The 20,729-nt window shown below is 35.5% G+C and overlaps 3 protein-coding genes across 4 annotated transcripts; 1 reads left to right on the top strand and 2 right to left on the bottom strand.

Annotated features, from left to right (window-relative positions):
- The first annotated feature begins 2,181 nt into the window (after positions 1–2,181).
- LOC110644708 (uncharacterized) lies at positions 2,182–5,350 on the top strand. 2 transcript variants are annotated; one of them, XM_058152469.1, is made up of 3 exons: positions 2,182–2,356; positions 2,459–4,399; positions 4,514–5,350. In XM_058152469.1, the coding sequence occupies exons 2-3, from the start codon at positions 2,485–2,487 to the stop codon at positions 4,657–4,659; spliced, it is 2,061 nt and encodes a 686-aa protein (XP_058008452.1). In that variant the 5' UTR covers positions 2,182–2,356; positions 2,459–2,484; the 3' UTR covers positions 4,660–5,350. The 2 variants fall into 2 exon arrangements, with proteins under 2 accessions (XP_058008452.1, XP_058008451.1); XM_058152468.1 differs by lacking the exon at positions 2,182–2,356 and having other exon boundaries at positions 2,422–4,399.
- A 160-nt stretch (positions 5,351–5,510) lies between these two features.
- Positions 5,511–13,307, bottom strand: LOC110644707 (protein SUPPRESSOR OF PHYA-105 1). The gene is made up of 8 exons (XM_021797615.2): positions 13,164–13,307; positions 11,526–12,825; positions 11,038–11,195; positions 9,314–10,136; positions 8,205–8,351; positions 6,987–7,304; positions 6,830–6,889; positions 5,511–6,422 (listed from the first exon to the last, which is right to left on the bottom strand). The coding sequence occupies exons 2-8, from the start codon at positions 12,822–12,824 to the stop codon at positions 6,231–6,233; spliced, it is 2,997 nt and encodes a 998-aa protein (XP_021653307.2). The 5' UTR covers position 12,825; positions 13,164–13,307; the 3' UTR covers positions 5,511–6,230.
- A 1,941-nt stretch (positions 13,308–15,248) lies between these two features.
- LOC110644724 (mitochondrial adenine nucleotide transporter ADNT1) lies at positions 15,249–20,337 on the bottom strand. Its single transcript, XM_021797643.2, has 8 exons — positions 19,874–20,337; positions 18,815–18,863; positions 18,528–18,691; positions 17,935–17,972; positions 17,605–17,717; positions 17,225–17,338; positions 16,222–16,566; positions 15,249–15,648 (listed from the first exon to the last, which is right to left on the bottom strand). The coding sequence occupies exons 1-8, from the start codon at positions 20,029–20,031 to the stop codon at positions 15,565–15,567; spliced, it is 1,065 nt and encodes a 354-aa protein (XP_021653335.2). The 5' UTR covers positions 20,032–20,337; the 3' UTR covers positions 15,249–15,564.
- Between the last annotated feature and the right edge of the window lie 392 nt (positions 20,338–20,729).

Below are 20,729 nucleotides of genomic sequence, written 5' to 3' on the forward strand. Positions count from 1 at the left end.
TGTATTTGAGAAATCATACTGGGAGTGTTTTTTTTTTTAGGTTTAAAGAACTGTTTTCTCAAAATACAACCAGCACTCTACCGAAATTTTGAAAAATTTTTATAACATCAGATTTTAATCGATGATTTAAATTTCATGAAAATTGATTTAAAATCCCTTATAGTATATTTAATGGGTTACCGGTAGGTGAAGTACAGTAATTCATTAAGTGCACTACGGGATCATGTTACATCTTACGGAGAAGTAGGGTGTGACAAATACAAGGACGATTTGGAAGACCCCAGGAATATATTCATAATTTTTAAAGTGTTGCAAAAAATTATTTGGACTGCAAAGGAATTAGGGACTCGAATTGAAGTTTGAAGAATTGGATCTATATTAGGTTTCTTGTAGGCCCCGAATGGGTATTATAAATATTGTAGTGGGCTTGAGGCCCTGTGTATTGTTGTTGCTGAGTTTTCTTGTAGGGGATTAGGTCCAATTATAGGTGAGACTTTGCAAAAATTTTGACAAGACCTTAAGAAATCATTCTTACTTCTTTGATTAAATTAATTAATTAATTCTGTCAGTAAATTTGATAAAGGTCAATGTGTCTGGCTGGGTAATCAGCACTGGCCAACCTTTATTCTCCTCTCAGCCAGACCAGCTACAATCAGGTCAACAAGTCTGTGAGTTGGATATTAATTATTTTCGTAATTTCAATATTAATTATATATTTGGTATACTCATACATTCTATAAATAATTTATTATGCATATAAATAATTAATATATTATGGACATTTTGGTTGTTGCATACTTAATTATTTTTATTTATTTGTGATTACCACCATGAGGATAATTTAGAGCTCTGTGTGTGTGTTGGCGTGAGTATGGTGTAGATATGAATATGGGTAAGACGAGTAGTCGCGGCTGGAGCTTGACTTGTTGGGACCCGATCCTTATATATGGATAAGTAGGGGTGAGTACAGCTTTGAGTTGATCTCACTGATCCTCGCACTTGGATTATTAAGCGAAAGTTTGACTTTAGTTGACCTCACTTGCAGATATTGGATTAAGAGAGCTGTACAAGAAATTAGCTCCTATATATGTATTGATGTGATATACTGGGTGTATAAGTAGCTTCAAATTAACTTCTCGTGTGAATATTTGATGAATTATTGTTATATGTGATGGATGTGCATTTCATATTAGGATTACACTAATTCTAGATAGTTATATAAATTGCACTTATAATCAATATCTAAACTCTCTGAGTCGAACGCTCATTCCTATTCATATATTTTTACAAGGTTGCAGAATGAGCGAGTTTATTTCTTCGAGTCTAACCTGTATTTTCTTTCGCATGTTGAGCTTTTGAGTTTAATAGTTTATTGTGTTTATTTATTTATTTATTTGTTTAATAACTAGAGCTCCGTTGTGACATTGGTTTGTGTATATATTGTATTAATTAATGAAAATTTTCTGATATTAAATAGTTTGTATATGATGGAAAGCTTCCATAATTTTAGTTTTCTGAAAGAAATCTGGTTGAAATAGCCCAAAATAAATTTATAACATTTTATTTTATTTTTATTAGCATGTTGGGCCTTGATTTTAGTCCTAATTATGATTTTGAGAATAATGAGACTTACTATAGGTTTTTGAGACTTTTATACTAATTCAGGTCTTAGTGCTGGTCCAACCTGTGATGCTAGGTCGTGACAATAGTACAGCACAGTGCCACTTCAACTTCAAGCCAAACGCGACGTTTTGCAAATACGGCATTTTATCATGTAAGTTACTCAATAGTAATTAAAAATTTAAAAATCATTTTTTATAGAAGAAAAAAAATTAAAATCATTGAAATCTGAATATTATTTGGTGTAATTAGGCGTGTTTTTTTTTAGATTATGTGAATGAAATTGAAAAGTGGGTCATAGGTAACGGCAAAGCCAAAAATGGAAGTGAATAACACCCACCGCAAATGAAAAAACAAAGTGACAAGTGTTGGGGCTACGTTACTCTCCTTGCCTTGAAATATTCCATAATCAAACTCAATTTTCTAAGGAACGCAAATTCTTGTTTCTAAATTCAATTAGAGACAAGTGTTCTTAAGTCCTAACCCTTTTCGATTAAAGAATAATAATAAAATAATAATACGTTATATGGGCTTGATCCCCTTTTGTCTGATTTCACATTAATTGTTGATGGGATCCCAATTACTTCCCATTTTGTAGTGGCGTAGGATATTGTTGATTTCTGCCGGATTTATGTTTGGATAATAAGAATCTGGTAGAAATCAGCAATTCTCCCTCTTTCAATCTCTCTTCTACGATCAGGGTCATTGTTCCAACTTTTTTTTCTTTTTAATCCTGGTAAGTTATATTTGTTTCCTATTGCCTGGTTCAAGTTCATGTTATGAAAATTTTCATTTGATGTTTAATGCATGTGTTTTGATTTGCAATTCTCATTTGCAGATACTCTTCTTAAGCGGAGTTTCAGAATGGAACAATTCAGGCGTATTGGAGAAGTATTGGGAAGTTTGAAGGCAATGATGGTATTTCGCGACAATATCCAAATCAATCAGCGGCAGTGCTTCCTGTTGCTTGATATATTCCATTCTGCATATAATTCAATCTCAGAAGAGATGAAGCAGAACCTGAAATTTGAAGAGAAGCACACGAAATGGAGAATACTAGAACAACCATTGAGAGAGATTCATAGAATATTCAAAGAAGGAGAGGGCTACATCAAGCAATGCTTGGAAACCAAGGACTGGTGGGCAAAAGCCATTATACTTTATCAGAATACAGATTGCGTCCAGTTTTATATCCACAACTTACTTACCTACATTCCAATTGTTATCGAAGCAATCGAAACTGTTGGAGAATTTTCAGGGTGGGATGAGCTTGAGATACAGAAGAAGAGGCTTGTGTACTCAAACAAGTATCAGAAGCAATGGAAAGACCCACAACTATTTCAGTGGAGGTTCGCAAAGCAGTATCTCATTACCCAGGAATTGTGTGAACGTTTTGATACAGCTTGGAAAGAGGATAGGTGGATTCTCCTAAATAAAATCAAGGAAAAGAAGATTTCATGCTCAACAAAGCATGCTCGACAACTCATAGAATTATTTCTGAAAAATTTGGAAGGATCAGAGCATCAGAATGGGAAACTCTTGCCAAGTTCAATCCTGGCTGGGTCTAAAGATTACCAGGTAAGAAGACGCCTTGGGAGTGGTAGCCAATACAAGGAGATTGTATGGTTGGGAGAAAGCCTTGCCATTAGACATTTCTTTGGTGACATTGAAGCCCTTGTTCCTGAAATTTCTTCACTGTTATCTCTTTCCCACCCAAATATATCTCATTTCTTCTGCGGCTTCACCGATGAGGAAAAGAAAGAGTGTTTTTTGGTTATGGAACTAATGCATAGAGATCTCTGCAGCTACATCAGAGAGATTTGTGGCCCGAGAAAGAGAATTCCATTTTCTCTTCCTGTTGCAATTGATCTTATGCTACAAATTGCCAGAGGAATGGAGTATCTTCACTCCAAGAAAATTTACCATGGCAATTTAAACCCTTCTAACATTCTTGTTAAACCAAGAAACATAAGCTCAGAAGGATACCTGCATGCCAAGGTTTCAGGGTTTGGGCTCTCATCGGTTAAGAAGTTTTCGCCTAAAAACTCTTCAAATCAGAATGGAATCCTCCCGTTCATCTGGTATGCACCAGAAGTTTTGGAAGTGCAAGAACAGACAGGAAGTGCTCGAAATTTCAAATACACAGAAAAATCAGATGTGTACAGCTTTGGAATGGTTTGCTTTGAACTTGTGACAGGAAAAGTTCCATTTGAGGACAGCCATCTTCAAGGAGACAAAATGAGCCGAAATATTCGAGCAGGAGAAAGGCCATTGTTCCCCTTAAATACACCAAAATTTGTGACCAACTTGACGAAGAGATGTTGGCAAGCCGATGCAAATCAACGACCAAATTTCTCATCCATCTGCAGGATTCTTCGCTATACAAAACGTTTCCTCGCCATGAACCCTGATTATAATAGAGAGCCAGACTCACTAATGCCAGCAGTGGACTATGGTGACCTGGAGTCAAATCTTTTAAGGAAATATCCATCCTGGGATGCAACTGATTCATCACCTATATCGCAAATTCCATTTCAGATATTTGTTTATAGAGTTTTTGAGAAAGAAAGAACAAGAGCAACTCAGAAAGAAACTTCTGAATCAGGAAGTGATAAAGCTTCAGTTAGTGGGGATGAAAATATCAACGCCATGGATGATCCATTCTCATTATCCACATTACCATCGCCCACAAGAAAGTTCCCAACATCACCCGACTCCATGAACAGAAAACCATGCCTGTCAAAGAAATTGACGGATTTGAAAATAAGTAGGCAACCAGGTAAATCTAACTTCGATATCGAGTCATGCCTTGAAATATCAATGAGCCAAAGTAAATTGATTTTTTTTTAATGTTCTGCTTTTGGTATAACATCTTGCCGATTTGGTCATACAGGGACACCAAAAGAACGCTGTAGACCTCCACGACTGACTCCTTGCGGGCGTAGGTTGAGAATGAACTCGGAAAGCCAGCTAATGATGATTAGTCCAAGGATAAGGAGAACATCTTCTGGTCATGCATCAGATTCAGATCTCCCATAGACGGTTTTTTTTTTTTTTTTTTTTTTTGAAAGAAAGGGAACCAAACAACAGAAAAAAACTAAGACGCACAGCTCCTAGGATATGTTACCCCACAAATATCATGCATCAACAGGCTGCTAAGACCCACGAGGAATATCAAAAGATGCACCCCCTAAAAGCAAAGAATGCCTAAGATAAGTAAGCCAATCAGCAGCAAAATTATACTCACGGAATACATGCTTGATAAGACGATCCAATCCCGCGTCAAAAGCCCACGAATACCATGCTCCAAACAAGAGTTGTAAGAAATGGAACAATTGTTGGATTGAAGACCACAAATTATCAGTCTCAACAACAATCCTTCTATAACCTCTATCCCAAGCATCAGATTCAGAGCTCTCATAGACTTCAATTGCCTAATCATTGCTTCATCCTAAATTGAATATCTTAATTTAATGGCTTATTTCTAGGATATTTTAAGTGGACAGTTATTTCAGCCCAAATCAGCTCTTTATATGTAGTAGCCATAGATTTTAGTTTTTTTTTTTTTTCCTATTTTCTTCTAGTAAATTCCTTGGCAGTTTAAGGTTTCCATTAGGGTTGTTAGACTTCCCCATATATGTGTTTCGTTATGTTGAGAACTTTACTTATATATCTATATCTATACGATATTTATTTATAATTCAATATACTCCCTCCTTCTCACAAAGATAATAAATTATTATTTTGAAAAAGACAGTGATTTATAATTTGAGATAAATGAAAAAGAATAGTAAATTTATCTTTGTGGGATGGAGGAGTAAATTTTAGAGTTCCTAACATATTGGTTCATTCAATTATGAACAGCGGATTTAAATTACTTTCAGCAATGCTTTGCAGTAATAGACAGTCACAGCTGATCATAATTCTATATAATAATGATAGAAATACAGAAAACAATGCAATTCACCATAATAGCTTATATACAATCCATAGTAAAAAAAATTATGTTACTTTAGAAAAATAGGTGACTGCATACCTCACCCATATAGATGTACAGTTCTGAGGAGCAATCCATAATATAAGCCTCTTTTATAGTTCCAAGCATCTACATTCATCTCCAAATGTCAGTTTAATAACCAATTGCCTGTGCGAATATCCTCTCTTTCCAAAGTTTAAATATTAACCAAATTTAGCCTCCCTTTAAATTGTTTAAAAGAGCTTTGGCTGGAATATGCTCCTTTTCTAACGGCTGCAGCTTAGAATCCCTGTCCTTGAAATAGTTACGGGTATTTGATCTTCATCGACTCAGTAGCCTGGTTAGCTATGAAACAGATAGTTCATGTCATTGAAGTGAAGCTATTGCAAGCAGCATGTCATTAATAGTTGGCCGAAAGCATCTATGAAATAATATTTCCTCAGCAAATGAGAGAGCTCAAGACTAGCACATGTTTCCTTAGTGTTTAAACTAAGGTCACACTTATGCACCGTCCTCCCACCCCAACTGAGACAACTTTTTGTGACTGGCATCCAAATAGCAAATGCTCAAAGAGTAGTTCTGCTTCCTGCCTTCCTGGATGAATGTGCTGTAGAGGGCAAGCTCTTGCCACGACTCACACCATCTTTAATACCTTCATTTTTCCCATTGAGTTCGCAGCGACAACCATGTTCGATTTTTGTCTCCAACAGACGCTTGAAACAAACTGTCCATTATCATCATCAATCTTGTTTCCAGAAATAGGATCAACATACCCAAATTTATAAGAAGTGATTGGCATTGGCAAGGATCGATAATAGCAGTAAACCTGGGAATCAATACAACTGGCAAAAGTTAGATAACCTGATCCTGAGGAGAAAAAATTTCTAAAATGAGAAGTGCAGATGCAAGATGACATGCACTTTTCCCTTAGTTTTCAAGGAAACAAATCTTCAATAATAGTCTTGATGTGCCATACTAGATATCTTGCTGTGCTATACTAGATATCTTTCATTTGATTGCAATTTAATGGATATGCTTATGAATCATAAGCAGGCTATTTGATAGATGAAATTTAAATGCCCAGTCCACTATATAGATGCAGTCTTTTCAAACAGACAAAATATCTTATTTTGTTACAGAGACCGGCAGGAAATCAAGATCAATCAAAGTACAATGCTGCAGAAAAAAATAATTTTCAAATGTAAATTAATGAAAGGATTTAGCTAATTTTACCTCATTAGTTTCTGAACCACATGCTATATATCCATCCAGAGCAGATAAGCCTACAAAATTCTGAACATACAAAAACTTGTAACGGTCAGAACCAGCCAAAAAAATATATATATATGCTAAAATTATTAAATAATACATCTATACTAGTGTAGCGAACCTTCTTGTTCGTGTGACCACCAAATGTCAGGCGACAAGTACTGGAGGACAACCCAGGTGAGCTAGTCTTTTCAAGATCCCAAAGCTTTAGAGTATTGTCTGTGGATGCAGAAACAAGGGTTTCTGAATCTAAAAATTTCACATAGCTAACAGCTTTTTCATGGCCAGCTAATATGCTCCAAGGGGTTCTAGTATGCCGCAGATCATAGCAGTAGATCTTATAGTCAGCAGATCCAAACGCTAAAAAATGAGCAGAGGAGGCTGAGAACTGAACACAGCATATATTGGCCGGATTCCAAATGGTACCGATAGAACCTCTCTGCAAAAATAATTACATCCATAATTCCCCTGACAACTCTAAAATTCAATATTGACAAATTGAACTTTCAAGCAGTGTACCAAGTTCAATTGGAGAACAAGATGAATTTTGACTCACTAACAAGATCAGAAGGAATCAGAGAATGCCTGCCTAATATATAACTATGGGCTAGGTCTATTGGCAACAGTTGAGTGGATATGCATAGCAGATCTCATGGTCAGCAGATTCAAACTCTACCAAGTGACTAGATGAAGCAGAGAAATGAACACAGCAGATAGTGGCCGGATTCCTAATGGTATCCATAGAGCCACTATGCAAATAGTTATACTCAAAATTCTTCTCACTACTCTGAAAGTAAAAACTAAAAACTGCAGCGCATACATAAATTGAACTTTCAAGAAGTTACCAATTTTAAGGAGATAAGGGATATTTTAGATTCAGTAATAGGATTGAAGAAGTTAGACTGCCCACCAAACACAACCCCATGTGTTAAGTCCACTGTCAGCAAATCAAGGGTATATGCATACTCACTACAAAAGAAAAACTGATAATCCAATTCCAACAGCAATTTAGACAAAGAAAAATCTCGTCCATGGCTATACCAGCTTGTCAGTTACAGCCAAAGCATGTCCCTCTAGGCAAAAGCAAAATGATGAGAATTTTTTTTTTCCTAACAATTTGCTTCAACCCAGAGAACAGTTTCACAGGTTCTCTTTCACCTCCAACTTTGCATGTCAGTATGTTAGAATGTAGATATTGTAAGTTGATACAGTTTGGCATTTTTGGCTTCAAGTGCTTGTGTGCATCTGCAGGTGTGTGACATATGGAGGATAATGCAAGACAACTGCCATACAACTTAGGGCCACAAATTGAATTCGAACAGTGCAAGATAAAGCACACCTCATTAATGCTCCACAATCTGACAGAACAGTCATCACTTCCACTGGCAAACATCATAGGATTAGCTAGTGAAAAGTCCACAGACCATGCCCTCTTTTGGTGATCTGTATATTGAGAAAACCCTTGACCAGTGCCTGCATCCCAAATCTGGACTCCATCCATATGCACCATGTTATTAGCAGTAAATAAAATAAATAAGAAACAGCATAAAACAAGACTAATGGCAACTTGATAAGTGATCTTGAATAAATGTATCAACAACATTTACTTTTCATTTACATCACAATAATAAATTTCTCAACAAATTATATATTTTATTAAACAAAGTCACACATAGTTAGAAGATAAGTTCCTTTTACAATTATAGTCTAATATGACTCTAATTCATTAGTATTTTCAGATAAATCATGCTTGTGAAAAGTCAGAAAACGATAAATGCAGAAAAAAATCTAACAATACACTGAATGTCGTCTCCCCTGCAAGATCCTATGGTTGTAGTTACTTGCCAAATTAAAACTCTAGGAAAATCATTACATTCTCTCTATCTGTGACTCTGTCTCCCTCCCTTTTGAAACTCATAGCACCATTTAAGATTTCTGATCCGGTAAAGTCATTTAGGATACAAAAGAAAACAAAAAATTATCAAACGAGTGTCATAAAAGTTCCCTTTCTAATGTAGCTTTTTATAGGACAAGTTTCAAAATGGATCAATCTTGCTAAATAATATCTCCTCCATTTTAGCAGTGCAAGTTCCCTGATTGTGCAAGACAGATGGAATCATTCTACATTACACTTAAGCCAAAATAATGATTGTCTCTTAAATAAAAGGGTGGCTAGAGCAGCAACATTACCTCATTAAGACCAAAGGCATCTAAAATTTTATTCTCTGAATGCTAGAATTATAAAATAAAGTCGAGTTACTGATCTCAGGTAGTCAATAATGCAAAATGATAACGAGTAAGTTATTGAAATGGACACCAAGGACACACCTATCAACTAACAGTTTAGTGAGCATGCATCACTATGATAAATATAATGAAGGAAGCTGGACAAAATTGAATGCAATGGACTGCTAAAACTATCTTTTCCCAAGTGCAAGAACTACAGACCTGAATCACACCATCATAATCAGTTGAAGCCAAATAGTTCTTGATGTGGTTGTTCCAGCAGACACAACTAAGCTTAGATTTGTTTGACATCTCAACTACAGGATAATGGATATCGATGGAATCATTTAAAAGTGTGCCAAACTCAAAAACCTTGATCTTTTTTGATGCCCCAGCAGCAGCGATGTATTCCTCATCACGATCAAAACTTAAAGAGCAGAGTACATTTGTAGAACTTAGGAGATCTCCATTTTTCAGTGATCCACACACTTCAAACTTACTATATCGAGCAAACTTACATAAACCATCAAAAAATGCCCCAAGGGGATCAGCAGATTTCTGAATCATGTTTGACTCCTCCTTCTCATTACGAAATGCAGACCACCTATCTTGACTCTTGAGAAAATCTTTATCAAAGCATGATGCGGAAGAAAGATGGATTTGTGATCTCATGGAGAAATAGGCATTATCAATCTGGTTAACATTTCTCATTGACCTTTCCTCATTCATGTTGGTGTCAGAAAATGATCCAGAAATAGCAACTGAACTTGCACCAAGATGCAATCCTTGTTCTCTTGCATCTGTCTGAGAGAAAACTGAGGAAAACCTTGAGAAATGTCCTTTCTCAACCTCCTTAATATCATCTTCCAACCACTCAATATGTTCAATTAACTTGGAGGCATGCATCTGTTTTTGTTCTTTTAATAGATTGAGAAAATGAAGCAACAGCTCCAATTCAGCATCATTATTGTCAGGACATGTTGATACATCATTCCCAGAACAACATTCCTGGGATTGACAAATTAATTCCGACTGCAGGATTTCACTGTCGCATGCCAAATAAAGGGCTTTGAAATTATATCATGTTTAGCCACATTTCAAAGACATACAGTATCAGCCTAATGAGTTGCATAGAAGCATTTGGTAATCTATACAAAACCAACATGCAGCATATGGAATTGGCAACTAGAACTGCACATTATATGAAATCCAAGAAACAAGGTAAATTACATAGCAGAGTGACAGCAATGTCAAAATCTATCAGTTAAACATAAAGCAAAAATAAAACCTTGTCAAGCATTAAACCAGTCATCCGGCCACAAAGGAGCTATCTTATTGAATACTTATATTCTTTGTGAACTATTTCCTTGCAGCCATGTTATTTAAATGACCATTACTGATTATTTTTCTTCTCATAGGTGCCCAGCACCTGAAGATACATATATCATATCTTAGGATACCAAGGAACATCACAAGCATATAGGAAGCAACTACAGTTTTAGATGTAAACAAGCAATTACACTCAAAGTTTAGTTGTTTGTAACACTGTAGCTGAGCGTTCAACTGTCATCAGCAGACAGCCATTATGTTTTAAACTGCATGGAAACAACAGAAGCACTATCCAAATAATCATTTACAGCAGAGCATCTAACCTGCAATTAAAGAAATGGCTTATATTTACCAGATGGCTCTACATTCTTAGTTGTCAATGATATTCAGCACAGAACACATGGAAATTTAGAAGGATACAAGAAGGAAGCAGATGGATTTTAGTCAAGTACAAGGAAGGCTATTGAAGAAGAAGAGGATAGGAAATTTTCACTACCCTCAGCCACAATCAACAATGTATAATCATTGCCATGGTATGCAAAACCAATTCAGCAATTAACAGCATGTTAAATAATTAGAGTAGAAGGCAATAGATAAAGAAATCCAGACGGTTATACCTTGCTGTTGGACGAGCTGAAGGTTCAGGATGAAGAAACCAAAGACAAAAGCCAGCTTCCTTTGGATATTTTGAAAGAAAATTTGATGGTAGAATCCTTTGGTGCAAATCCAACATAACAATAGAATGAATCTCATGTGATTCAAACCAGCTGAGCAACTGATGGAAACAGCTCACATCAGTTGAAAAGATCGACTTTCCACTCAAGCCCTACTACTTTTTACTTGCATGAGAGTAATTTATTCCTTATCTATGTTCTATACAGGAGTATTTAACAAAAGATATGTCTCTAGATAACATTAATGGTATAAAATCAGTAGTTCTTTGTAACGGTAAATTCCTTAAATAAAGCTCTGCAATGTCATAATGAAGAAAATGAGACTTACCACATTGGTTTCACATTTCACAAATGGCACAACAATCCTAAACTTAGGAAAATCAAGTTTAATAAACTTAGAAGCAGGACCAATAACTGCAGCCAGAACTCACCTCAAAAAGAAGAACTCCCAGGCTATAGATATTTGATGAAAATGTGCTAAACCCCCCATTCAGCTGCTCTGGACTTCTATACCATTTTTCTTCCAATTGTACAGTTAAAGAAAGAGTTCGTTGATTAGTTTTCATACATGAACTTTGGTAATTAGAATGGCGCTCAGACTGAAGTTCAACATTCCCAGAGTCTTGTGCACCATTTGCACGAGAGCTAATCTCATCTGCCATAGTCCTGATGGCATTAGAGGCAAACTGAGACTGGTGTCCAAAAGAGTTCAAGTCCTCACCAAGCTTTTGCTGTTTTCTGACTAAACTTCCATAGGTGCCTGTATCTTGTTCCATTGGCCTTTTCCTAAGCAAATCATGGAATACAGCAGCCTTCGATTCTCTCTTGGCAGATGAACCAGTATACACAATCTTATTAGATGGCAATAAATTAAAGAAGGATGGCCTCAGGTCTTGCAGGGCAACTCCTTGAGAGTGTGCTGAATCCACCAACTCCACAATTCGCCTGAAAATAAGCAGGCTTTCAACATTATCTCTTCTGCAATGCCCACGTTTCATCCATTCTCTCAAGCTGATCCCATGATGTATAGATTCAGGACTAGACCCGTCAATCCAATGCAAAGAAAGCTTATTACTGTTGGCACTTGATCTCATCAATGCATCAGAAGCAATCTTTCTTGCGGCACTGCTAAATCCAGCTTCAGCATCTTCATTTTTGGCCAAAGCTCCTTTTCCCTTCAAGGCTTTTTTTACCAATAGCTGAAAAGAGCTAGAAGTAGGTAAGTTGTTAAGAGGAATATCAACATTACAGCTCGATATAATTCTCTTGTCATTAGTCCTTAAACATGCAGAGCTTTCTTGGGTATCATGAACACCCTGTAAAACCTTATATATAGACCCACTAGGCAACTCAGATAAATGATGCTGCCATTTTCCTCGACGATTATTCAAAGGGCTACTAACTAAGGATAGATTAGGAGTCCTATAATTTCCCTCCGTCAATTCAAACACATTTCCCACATCATTCATAGAACACGGATTAGTCTTGGGAGGTACAGACCCTGCCAAAGAAATGACACAAGTACTGGAATCCCTATCTTCTACTCTACCTGGACCTATACAACCATGGGTTGAGCTCTCTGGCCAATCGCTCCTCAAAGATGCACACATTATCGGTGATTCAAAAACATTGTGGTCTTCTAATTTCAAGGGAAAATCACAGGCTTTTCCCTGGAGATCAGCATTCCCAGCTATATCACTTGCAACAACTTCTTTCTCATTTCGTTCCATGCTGCGAAAATTAATTGGGGACTAAAATTAACCATGAAAACAAACCAAGTAAGAAGAAAACAGAAACTCTAATAAAAGCAGGGAGTGGAAATTGAATCTTAAAAACAGATGACTACTTGCAATCGTAATTCTCAACAACAGAGTGATAAGAATTTCAAACAGAGGCGGAAAGTGATCAAAACTAAAACTAAAATTAAAATTTAACACGATCAAATAATATTTGTTCATAAAACAAATTAACAATGCAACTGTAAACAAAACCAAGCTTCATTCCCAACTTTCTATCTGTCACATCCTTCAGAGAAAATAAATAGATAATTAAATCATCAAAATAAATACCAATGAATGGAGCACCACAAGAGAATAGATTTTTATTTTTTGAATGAATGTGAAAGAAAAAGAAGGGACTGGAAAAGAAAGGTCTTTAACTTCCCCAAATGGAAAATAACTTGTAAATATCTTTCTTCCCACACAAACTGACTATTGACGAAAAAAAATCTCCTTAGTAAAAAATGTATTTTACAATTAAACTTTAATTTTTTTATTTTTTGAAAAAACAAGTTAATTTTTAAATTAAATTACATAAATTATAAAACATTAAATATAGTGAACCACTAAAAGAAAATTTTATTAAAAGTAATGTATTTAATAATTAATAAAAAAATATATTACAATTTTTGTAAATTATAAATTAAAAAAAAAGGTCTTATCAAAGATTAAGATATTTTAGAAACATTGAATTGAAATTCTTTGGCCATTATATTTTTGAAAATTATTTATTTATTTCTTATATATATATATATATATAATATCCATGTTGTTTGTTTTCTTTGGGTAATTAGATTCCCTCGAATTCTTGTTAATCAACTGCGAGCGAACTACAGACGTAAGGATATTTTGGTTAGTTCAACGAAAGCAAGTGGCGTTTGACGCCAAATAATCGCTACAGTTTTACTCGTTTTATTGGCCGCCAGGATGACTAGACGTATTGTGGAATTACTAAAAAAAAAAAAAAAAACAATTGGATTGGAATTAGCCACGTGGTCTGTTTAGCGACTAACACGTGCTATCGTTGGTGCAACCTTTGACTGATGCAACTAAGGAAGGAGCGTTGCTGCTCACGAGGATGCACGCGCTTGGGCCCTGGCCGAACAATCAGTGGTCTTAAAAGAGGACGCTTCAGTACTTGTGGTGTACCTCTATCGCACCATTCCTTCAAGGGCCTCTCTTAGTGGGCTGAGTCTGCTGACTTCTGTCCAACACTAAATAATTAAATTAATAATTAAATATTAAATTAATCATCAATAATTGAAATTTTTAAAATTAAAAAATAAACGATTGAAAATCTCAACCAATTTTTATAATTACAATAATTTTCCGACCACAGCAATTAACTGTTTAATAAATTAATGGTAAACCGCAATTAACGGTAAACTCTCTCTCTCTCTCTCTCTCTCTCATAACCACCAGACATATATTTAAGTAAATAATGATTTTGATCTTAATTCCTGATGCAGAGTAAAATATTCAAATGACAGAAGAAACAAATGAAGAAATTAGGCTGACGAAGGAAAAGAGGGAGAGTGATGCCTATGAAGCTTTAGAGCAGCTAAATTCAAATTTCCTTGTAGAGCTAAACCTCCTCCCTATGGTTCTTTCGTCATTTTCTTTATATAATCAGAAGACTGCTTAAATTCTATAGAGAACAAGTACCTTATAATAGTAATTTCAGTGTGATTACCACTTACCAATCTTAAGAGCAACCAAGCATAAATGTTGTTAATTTCCGATACTGTATATAAGATTTCCATGGGTGCTATTCTTATTCATGGCATTGCTTTCTTATTGCATTAAAATTATAAGATGAAAAAAAAAAAGCATGAAAATGTCTCAAATTATTTTTCTGATAGAAATTGAGATTAAAATTGCTCTTTCCAAAAAAATAAAAATCCTATTGAAAAAAGTCGTCTGTTTTAAAAACTTTTATAATTATTATATTAAATTTTTGAATCAATTTTGGGCACAGGCATAGGCAGTCCTGATTTTTATGGGTAGGATATGAACAGTTAAAATACAGGTAAAGCGATCCCTAGGCCTCAAACCTCGATAATGGCTTACCCATCACCAGTTGATGCGGATCCACAATTCAATGATCATGTTTAAATTATTTTTTTTTTTAAGAAAATAAAGATCTTCATGAAAATACTATCATTCAGACAATTCTACCCTCTCACCAACAAAATTAACCAGTTACATAAGACATGCAAAATCTAGCACAGAATCAGGCAACTGTAAACCCAACATGGCATTATGGCAATCTTTCTCATTTAGAAGAAATATTAACAGTATCAGAGTCCCGATAAAAATAATAATAATAATAATAAATCGAGTAAGATAAAAAATAAAAAAAAAATGCAGAGAGAATAACAGGAAGACAAATGCGTAACTATGTATTATTGCAAAGATACACAGAAAATGCTTTCTCAGCTCTCATCCGATTGCATTTCGCTGAGTTGTTCCCTCAACATACTTATTGACAATCTAAAAAAGAAGCGGAAAGCTTCAAAATGTTGTCAAGGAAACAAACAAGGGACAACAATTTGTAACATGGCCTAAAATGCATCTTTAAGCTCAAATCACAGAGAAAATGTAGAAGAAAATTAACCTAATTTACCTTCTCCTTATTCACTTGACTACAAAAATAGCACTTTTTCAACAGACATCAGGAAGAAGCCATGCGTCAGTCTGATATTCTTATCTCAACTCCTAAAATGTCCTTCACAACCTCGTACGTCACAAATGCAATTGCTATAGATGGGACTACCTGAAAAAGAGAGCAGGAAAATTAGACAAGAAATATACTGCAATCATGCACACATAAAAAAGATCTATAAAGTCTTAACTAGAAAATTATTTCAGTTTTCTTGGAAAGTTTCAATAGCTTAATTAGATGTGAATATAGTCCAAGCAACCTATCAACAACGGTGAAGGTTGTAATAAATATCACTATCAATTACATTAATGGAGTTTATTATACTAGCAAATAGTTTTTTTATGAGTCATGGCATCCAGACTCAGTAGGGTCCTTGCAGATATGTTGTCCTATTTCCATATATGCTGAGCATGATCAAATAATCTGGCTTAGCAGCCACACAAAAAGTTGCATCATGAAGAAGAATTCTGGAGACTTTTGAACAAAATATTCTCAAGATATCTTGATCTACAAGAGTAAATAAAGCACAACAAAATAACATGAAAGTTCTATTTGGCCAGCAGCCTGGTCATTCAACCATCTTGACTAAATCTATTTCTTAAGAAATGATAACTGTGTGAACTTGAGGTAATCCTGACAGTCATTAACTCCTCAAAGATGAGAAAAAAATTCGTAGTGACTCACCTTTACAGAATTGGGTACCAAACCCTTGTATAATGCTCCAAAGCTCTCATACCGAACAGTTTTCCTGAATGCATCGATCATGCCAGTATACTCAAGGGGGGCCTTGCTCCTCCCATCACCAGTGACAATAGAAGCAGCATCTTTCCAACCCACCATCTGCATTCGCCGGCGAATAACATCAAGAGGATAAGCAACTGTTTGGCCAACAGTTCCAGCCGCAGCCCCACAAGCAAGCCTTGTAGTCACACTTAAGTCAGAATCTTGAACTAGTCCAAATGGTTTAGCTTTAACCAACCAATCCTTTAGCGATTCATACACAGCAAAGTTGAGACCCACATATGGGATCTGTCAGCAAGAAATAAGATAGGTTACCAAGAGCAAACAAAGAGAAACATTTTTGTTCCTAGGGTCAAATAAGAATTCTGAGTTATTAGTAACAGCAAGAGTATCACCATTAATCTATTTTCAAGCAACTAGAAAAAGAAGGGTTAAAATGATCAGTCTTTCTCCATTTCATCTTTCCCGCTTATCAACCAAAAATTCAATGCTGAAGTATACAATAATAAACCCAGAAAGTACTTCAGAAAGAAGCAAGAGATTTAACAAAGAGGGGAGGTGTCAAGAAGAAGGTAAAGCAAAAATCCAGCAGCTACGTACTACATTTTCTCCACAAATGCCAATGATACCAATCACGAAGATCATTGCCAAAATCATAACTGTTAAAAAAGGTAATTGCTAAAAGATTGTAGCATCACCAAAAAAAAATCTCAACTAGCATGTCTTTTCAGCTGAAAAGCACCAAATTCCAAGTGAACAGAATTTGAAATTGAGAGACAAAAGCTCACATGAACAAGGTGTCAATAATTATAATTACATGTTTAGATGCATAAGAATTATGGTATTACCAGCATTGTTAGATTCCTTTTTCTTATATAATTTTTCGTTTTTAACCCACAGATTGATAAGTTCACATATGGCGTAACTTGAGGAAATAATGACTCACAACTCCAATTACAGAAGGAAGCCAGCCCTTGTACAGAGCCCGTGGACCTTCTTCTCGAAGCACAGTTGATAAAGCATGGAACATTCCTCTATATTGATAAGGTGAATTCACAGTCTGCAAAACAAGATAAAAGAGGAGGAAAAAGCAACTTAGAATACAAAAATTCAACAAATGACACCCTGATAATTGCAGAAAATGTTGAGGCAACTTAATTTTTTTTCTTTAAAAAACTACCCAAAGAAAGGGGGAATTCCATCACATGTGCTTTCCCAAGCAATGAAGTCTACAATATAATTTTTCTTTGAAATAGATGTTTATAGCCCACAACAAAATGAAATATTTCTGCAAGCAATGAAGTCTAAAAGATAATAAGACAGTACCTGTACAGTTAGCCTGCCTCGTACCATGTCCATGGGATATGTTGCAGACATGGCAATTATTCCTGCACATGCTCCAGCTCCAAGGCGTAGAAGAGGAGTGAGTTGAGCATCCTCTGCAAGAAATAACAGTAGGAAGAAAGGAGGGAGGGGGAGAAGGAATCAGATAACTTGCATAGTCTTTACCAAGTGCCATCTATTGCTAACAAGCAGGCAGGGAACCCACTCAATCTGAAGATATTATCTAGCCAAGCATTGATGTGCATGCATTATCTCCATCATTGTCTTTTTAACAAAGTATAAGAAAAATAATGCAACCAATTGATAACATACCATTGCCAGTTTGCTGTTGATACAGCCACAATATTCCCCTGCCACACAGATATAGAGGAAGATCAGCTGAAAGATAAAGATATCACTTGGATGGACCAGAGAAAACCCTTGAACCATGTACAAATGTAATTTCAAATGATTGGGAAAAGAAAAGTGAATTAATGCCTCGATAACATATATGGTGGTAGAACCAAAGAAACAAGCAAGGGGCCCCTTTCTCAGTTAATAATTTTATACAAATAGAAACATCACCTTTTTCCACTGTCATAAAATTACAAAACAGATGTAGAATGCTTGTACATGCTTGCACTAATTAAGCTATCAATACTGAATGATTTATTTTGTTCCATATTACTATTGGCTATAAACATTTCCACAATGGCATTGTTGGTTCAAAAGACCATAACATTTCTCTTTAAGATTGATGGATCTATGCAAATTCAGTATGTTAAAGACAAGCAGCAGTTAGTACTTCCATCCATATACTATATAACCAAATACATTCTGCATTAAACAAAAACTATCTAATATAACAATTTAGACACTGAATTCCAGCCCAACCAATAAAACTAGAAATTTTCAAGTAAATATACTTAGAAGCCTCCTCATAGCTGAAGAATTTCACTGCTGAGTTTGGGACAATACGAGCACAGTTGGTACCATTGCCTTTAAACAGTCCACGAAAACCCTCAGTTCTCCATATATATTTTAACCCTTGAATTGTTCCATTGTATTTTATGTTGTGGGGATTTTGAACCTGCACATTAAGGAGCTAATCAGTGCAAAATTTACGTTGTGCATGTTCACTACATGAATGCACACAGTACATGCATACACACGCAATGAATTCAATGGAACAATGTAATTAGAATGATCTAACCTGGAGCAATATCTTCAACCTTTCCAATGGAGCAACAGCTGTACGTGACCTGAATGCACATTCAACTGTTTCGGTCAGTGAAAGTTGAAAACCCCTGCTCGCATAGTATTTATAGGCACTCCTCAGAGGGGCAACTTTTTAGAACCTTTTACAGTATAGACTACACTAATCAAATTTTTAAAAAATAGTCTTTAAGTGCACCACTAGCCATTCCATTTGATTTCAAAAGGAATAAACTCAGAAGACTTGACTCTGATAACAATAATACTCTGCTTAAAAACTGAAACAAGCAAATATTCACGCAAGAAAAAACCATACACACACACACACACACACACATAATGTGACAAGTTATTATAGCACACAATGTAGAACTTAACCAAAAAAATCATAGACATGAAATATCTAATCCAAAAGCTAAAATTTTTCTGCTAAAGGAACTGAAGAAACAATCCGATTAACTGTAGACAGTCTTTACAAAGGCTCAATGACAATATCAAAGTTTTAATTTTAAGTCACTAATTCAACTTATGGAAACAAAACGAGTCTCCGAAAAGTCAAGATTATTGTATCTGTTAGCTTCGCCTATCATTATGACCCAGATTGGGATCCATAACGCCGGGTTCAAATTTTAGATATACTATAATTTTAGACCTTTCTTGAGATCCAAATTGACCAATGTCATAAGCTTCCAAAAAACCAATAAACTAACAACATTACCTCCTACTCCTCCGTGTATATGATTTACGTTAGGTCCCAATGCAACAAAGGAAAGTGAAGTTGAAACCCAATAGTCCAAACTTGCTATAATACAACGAATCTTTAACTAAAGAATGATCAGGAAAACAATCTCAAATTTTATTTCTAACAAGCAAGTGTGGATAGAAATTTAGTTCAACCATTCCTGTTCTACATAATTTTGACCTTTCTCAACTTCTAACTTTCAAAAACGTAAATAAACAGGCAAACCACAAAAGATCATACATTTCCACGCAAAACCACGATTTATTATCCCGGGAAGCAAAGAAACTACCAAGAAAAGGAGGAAAAAAAACTCACACTCCACCGGCGACACCACCAGCGACAAGAGACTTGCAGATGCTAAGAACAGCATAGCTCGGGGCCTTGACTCCCTCTCTAGCCAACTTAGCCTCCCCCGCTAGATTGACGATCGTCGTAACAGCCGATTCGCTCGTCTTCACATCCTCCGATGCCATTGATCAGCAAAACCCTAAGTCGTGAAGAAAAAAAAGAGATGTCGGGTTTCACCGGCAACCGATCAGGTGAGACCTTATCTCGCGCGTTTATGGTAGAGCAAGATTCTGCATTTCCCTTCGTACCCAAAAAATAACAGAGTACTAGTGGTGGTGGCGGGTGACGGCTCCTGAGAAAGGCGCAAGCGAGGTCTCAACTTTAGCTACGCGACAGTGTGCGTGCGTCTGGTGTTGTGGTGACTGACGGCGTCTCTTCTTTTGATTGGGAGTATTACTGTTTATGTTTCTTTTTTTTTGTGTTTCCTTAAGCGTCTCGTCTGTTTTCAACTAATTTAATATATTAAAATTTTATTTTTTTGATTTACTAAACGCTGTGTAGTCGCTTCTGTGGATAAGAAGTCATGGGTCGCAGTTTGTTGGCGCACACGTGGATTACAGAGAAGATTTCGGTGGTCTTGTGACTATTCATGGTAGGTGAGTTTTTTTTATCAAATTATTTATTATTATTTTTTAACAAAAATTATATTTTTTAGTTGTTCTATAAATGAAAAGTAATAATCATATAATTAAATTTACAATATAATTTTTAAAATTAAAGTTAATTAATTATTTAAAAATATTTATTTATAAGAATAAAAATAATTATATTATAAATCCAATACATGAAGAATAACACATGAAAATCCAAAAGATATCTCAGA

The sequence above is a fragment of the Hevea brasiliensis genome, chromosome 9 (genome assembly GCF_030052815.1).
Source record: "Hevea brasiliensis isolate MT/VB/25A 57/8 chromosome 9, ASM3005281v1, whole genome shotgun sequence".
Lineage (NCBI taxonomy): Eukaryota > Viridiplantae > Streptophyta > Magnoliopsida > Malpighiales > Euphorbiaceae > Hevea > Hevea brasiliensis.